Raw genomic sequence first — 4,389 nt, 5'->3', positions numbered from 1 at the left:
GCTCCCGGCCACCGCAGCCTCGACTTGCTGGGCTCTGGCGATCCTTCCGCCTCAGCCTTCCAAGTAGCCGGAATTACAGGCATGCACTACCATGCCCGGCTGATTTTTTGACTTATTGTAGAGATGAGGTCTTGCTGCCCAGGCGGGTCTCGAACCTGCGGGCTCAAGCAGTCCACTCACCTCAGCCTCCCAAAGGCACGGGATTACAGGTTGAGCCACCGAGCCCGGCTTGTTTTTGTTTTTTTGAGTTGGAGTCTCACTCTGTCACCCAGACTAGAGTGCAGTGGCTGCTCCTGGCCACCGCAGCTTCGACCTGCTGGGCTCTGGCAATCCTTCCGCCTCAGCCTTCCAAGTAGCCGGAACTACAGGCATGTGCTACCATGCCTGGCTCATTTTGATTTGTTGTAGAGATGAGGTCTCGCCAAGTTGCCCAGGTGGGTCTCGAACCCGGGGACTCAGGCAATTCACTCACCTCAGCCTCCCAAAGGCGCGGGATTACAGGCTGAGCCACCAAGCCCAGCTTTTTTTTTTTTGAGTCAGAGTCTCACTCTATCTATTGCACAGGCTGGAGTGCAGTGGCATACTCACTGCCACTGCAGCCTCGACCTGCTGGGCTCAGGTGATCCTTCCTCCTCAACCTTCCAAGTAGCTGGAACTACGGGCATGTGCCACCATGCTCAGCTCATTTTCCTTGATTTATTATAGAGATGAAGTCACCAAGTTGCCCAGGCTGGTATCGAACTCGTTGGTTCAGGCAGTCCTCCCACCTCGGCCTCCCAAAGTCCTGGGATTATAGGCGTGAGCCACTGCGCCCAGCCTAGTCCACTTTCGATGGCCATCTGGATTGGTTTCATGTTTTTGCTATTGTGAATTGTGCTGGGCAACTTTTTGAACCTTCCCTCTCTTTCCCCAGCTCCACTGGGGCCATGTCAGAGCGAGAAGAACGGCGATTTGTGGAGATCCCTCGGGAGTCGGTTCGGCTCATGGCGGAGAGTACAGGCCTGGAACTGAGTGATGAGGTGGCAGCCCTGCTTGCAGAGGACGTGTGCTACCGTCTCAGAGAGGCCACGCAGGTATGCTCCTCTCACTCCCCAGTACCCCCCACCTCTTCTTGTTCCTTCCTTTTCACTAACCTTGCTCACTGATTTATTCAACAAGTATACATTGGGCATCTACTCTGTGCTCTAAGGACAAACAATGAAGGCCATCCATGGCTTTACAGAGCTTCCCTTCTAGCCGTATGGGCTTCTAGCAAACAGAGTGCTTGCTAGGCATCTTATCATGTGTTCCTCGTGACAGACTCTCTGGGCAGCCAGAGCAGGTAGATATTCACATTCTGTGCAGGAGAAACTGAGGCATAGAGAAGGGATGTGAAATTGTTGGGGGGTGGGGTTGTTTGCACAAGAGCAGAGCTGGAATCCAGGCTTCCGTTCATGATGTAATGTCCTCTTAGCCTTCTCCCCTGGGTGGCCCACTTCACTTGGGGGTTCCCACACCCTCTTGCTCCCCATCCTCTGACTCTGGCTTCTGTTCTTCCTCTCCCAGAATAGCTCTCAGTTCATGAAACACACTAAACGGCGGAAGCTGACGGTAGAGGACTTCAACAGGGCACTCAGATGGAGCAGTGTGGAGGTATGTGGGGCACAGGCCACAGAGGGATCAGGTGACATGAACCCACCTCTGTGCCCAGCTCAGGGCTGATGATATGGTGAAACATGAAGACCAAATGCACACACAAAGGCAGCTCACAGCAGCTGTAGGCCAGGTGCCAGATGGTGGGCCCTGCCCACAAGGGCTGGGAGTTTGGAAAGGAGGGAGAGGAGGCCACTGGGGGCCCAGAGTTTGGGAAGCTTTCTTGAAACTGGGACTTGAGTTGGGCCTTAGAGGGTGGTGAGGAACTTCAGCTTGGCTTAAACTAGACCAAGAGAAAAGGGCATTGTGGGTAAGGGAGGAGCTTGAGCAAGAGTGTGGATGTTAAGATGTCCTGGTGTAGTTGTCTGGGGCAGTGAGTTGAGGGAGGAAGCTCATGCTTAGAAGAGAGTAGTAAGGTTTCAAAGTGGGGTGAGTGTGGAGGACCAGTACTCACGGGTGGGGTTCAGGACCCTGCAGGTATGTGAAGAGGGACCGTGTTCCCCCCTCCTTGACCCAGTGAGCCATGGATGCTCCCGTTCAGTTCCCAGCAATGGCTATGAGCCCTAGGCTTTCCCCACTTGGGACCTCTGGACTTCTCTCAAACCTGGACTCCTTGTCCTGGTTGGTAGAGCCCCATCTTGGATCCTGATCCCTGTTTCCTCCCTGGATTCAGGCTGCTTTCCAATCTTCTCTTTCTGTAGGCCGTATGTGGTTATGGATCCCAGGAGGCACTGCCTATGCGCCCTGCCAGGGAGGGTGAGCTCTACTTTCCTGAGGACCGAGAGGTGAACCTGGTGGAGCTGGCCTTGGCCACCAACATCCCCAAAGGCTGTCCCGAGACGGCTGTCAGAGGTGGCTGCCAGGGTTCTGCATGGGGTGGGGACAGAAGCTGGGCCGTCAGAGGAGAGGTGATGGGCTGGCGGGTAGAAGGGGCTGAACTTAGAGGGGTAGGTGGAGCTACAAGGGGCAAAATCTCAGACTGACACATCTCTCTGCACTGGTTCTAGTTCATGTTTCCTATCTAGATGGCAAAGGGAACCTGGCACCACAAGGATCAGGTAAGTGGTGGTGGAGGAAGGGGCCCTCTGGATGAACTTCCTCCCTCAGGTGCTGAGGGCGGTGTCTCTGTGCCTCTGAGTCTGCATCTGACAAGTGTTTACCAGTGTCTTCTTTGTACCACCTGAATAGACACTGGCTCCTGTCCAGAGAGCTGAGTTGGAGATGGGAGCCCAGTCCTGTAACCAATCATGATGTAGCGTGTTGGGTGTTAGAACGGAAATCTGGGCAGTATATAGGGCTTCATAAGGGGTGATGTCTCACCTCCAGGGTATGCTGAGCAGAGCTTCACAGAGCCTGGGGCTTGCATGAATCTACCTGGCAGAGGGTGGGTGAGAGATAGTGGACAGAGTACAGAGCGGTACAGAGCCTGCATGGTCAGGGCTAAGCAGATGGCTAAGAGCAGTGGGAATCTCTGTGTTCTGGTTGTCTTGTCTGGATGGCTCCTGTGGATGTGTATGGGGATGGTGGTTGTGAAGGAGCAGACTGGGAGGGGCCAGCTCTCCAACCCCTACCTCCATTTCCTGCCTGTCCTCTCACAGTGCCCAGTGCTGTGTCTTCACTAACAGATGACCTTCTCAAGTACTATCAGCAGGTGACTCGGGCTGTACTGGGGGATGATCCACAGCTGATGAAGGTGAGTGAGTGTGTCTAGGTTGGGGCACAGAGTTGAACTTTTAAATTCCCTTTTTTTTTTTTTGAGTCGGAGTCTCACTCTGTCGCCCAGACTGGAGTGCAGCGGCCGCTCCCAGCCACCGCAGCCTCGACCTGCTGGGCTCCGGCGATCCTTCCGCCTCAGCCTTCCAAGTAGCTGGAACTACAGGCGCGCGCTACCACGCCCAGCTGATTTTTTGATTTATTGTAGAGATGAAGTCTCACCAGGCTGCCCAGGTGGGTCTCGAACCCACGGGCTCAGGCAGTCCACTCACCTCAGCCTTCCGAAGGCGCGGGATTACAGGCTGAGCCACTGAGCCCAGCTCCCATGAGCTTTAAAATGACTATTTCCTGTCCTCATCAGACTGACAGACATGTGGGTGGATGCTGCTCCTGGGGTGGGTGTGGTGCTCTGAGGCTGGCCCTCCTGCCAGTACCGATCCCTTTATACTCTAGTAGGAACCTTTGTTCCTTGGGGAACGGGCAGCCCAGGGCCCTTTGAGGAGCTTAGGTGGTCAATTTCCCTATGTCTTCATTCTAGACCCTACTCTGGGGTGTCTGTTGATCTGGGGCCAAATGGGGCCTCCACATTGTGCCTTAATTTGCCTGGACTTGGAAGGAAAGGAGAAGAGGAGTTAGAGGGGGCCAGGCCAGGGTGTCTGGCTCTTGGTCCCTGTGTCTCATACCAGCCACTGCTGCTTTAGCCTCTGGGCCCACAGTCTGCTAGCCGTTGCCCATGGTAGTTCTCGTCTATCCAGAGTCAGATGGTCATTTGCTCAGTCCTGTGGCTGTTCCTTGTTTAAGGGTTTTATATCCTCCATGTCTTCATGTGTCTGACTGCTGCTGTTTCCCTTGTAAAATCAGGAATGTTGCTACCATACATTCCTGTCAACAAAACTTGGCTCCTGTTCCCCCAGCACAGCGTAAGTGACTGACTGTGGGGCCTGGGAGCTGAGCTCCTTCCCTCCTTGCTTGCTAGCCTGTTGTCTGATTTCTTTCTTTTTTTTTTTTTTTGAGTTGGAGTCTCACTCTGTTGCCCAGACTGGA

General features: G+C 54.2%; 1 protein-coding gene across 1 annotated transcript in view; it reads left to right on the top strand.

The window, feature by feature from the left end:
* The window catches only part of TAF6L (TATA-box binding protein associated factor 6 like), a 15,833-nt gene that overhangs the window by 2,665 nt on the left and 8,779 nt on the right, over positions 1-4,389 (top strand). The window contains 5 exon segments of the mRNA XM_021710223.1: positions 914-1,073; positions 1,546-1,632; positions 2,334-2,484; positions 2,640-2,690; positions 3,231-3,325. Of these exon segments, the coding sequence (XP_021565898.1) occupies positions 927-1,073; positions 1,546-1,632; positions 2,334-2,484; positions 2,640-2,690; positions 3,231-3,325 (531 nt within the window). The 5' untranslated portion in view covers positions 914-926.

This window comes from Carlito syrichta, unplaced genomic scaffold, assembly GCF_000164805.1.
Source record: "Carlito syrichta isolate Samal-C Ts95f unplaced genomic scaffold, Tarsius_syrichta-2.0.1 Scaffold288315, whole genome shotgun sequence".
Lineage (NCBI taxonomy): Eukaryota > Metazoa > Chordata > Mammalia > Primates > Tarsiidae > Carlito > Carlito syrichta.
Note: the sequence above shows the minus strand (reverse complement) of the source record. Positions and strands in the feature narration are given on the sequence as shown.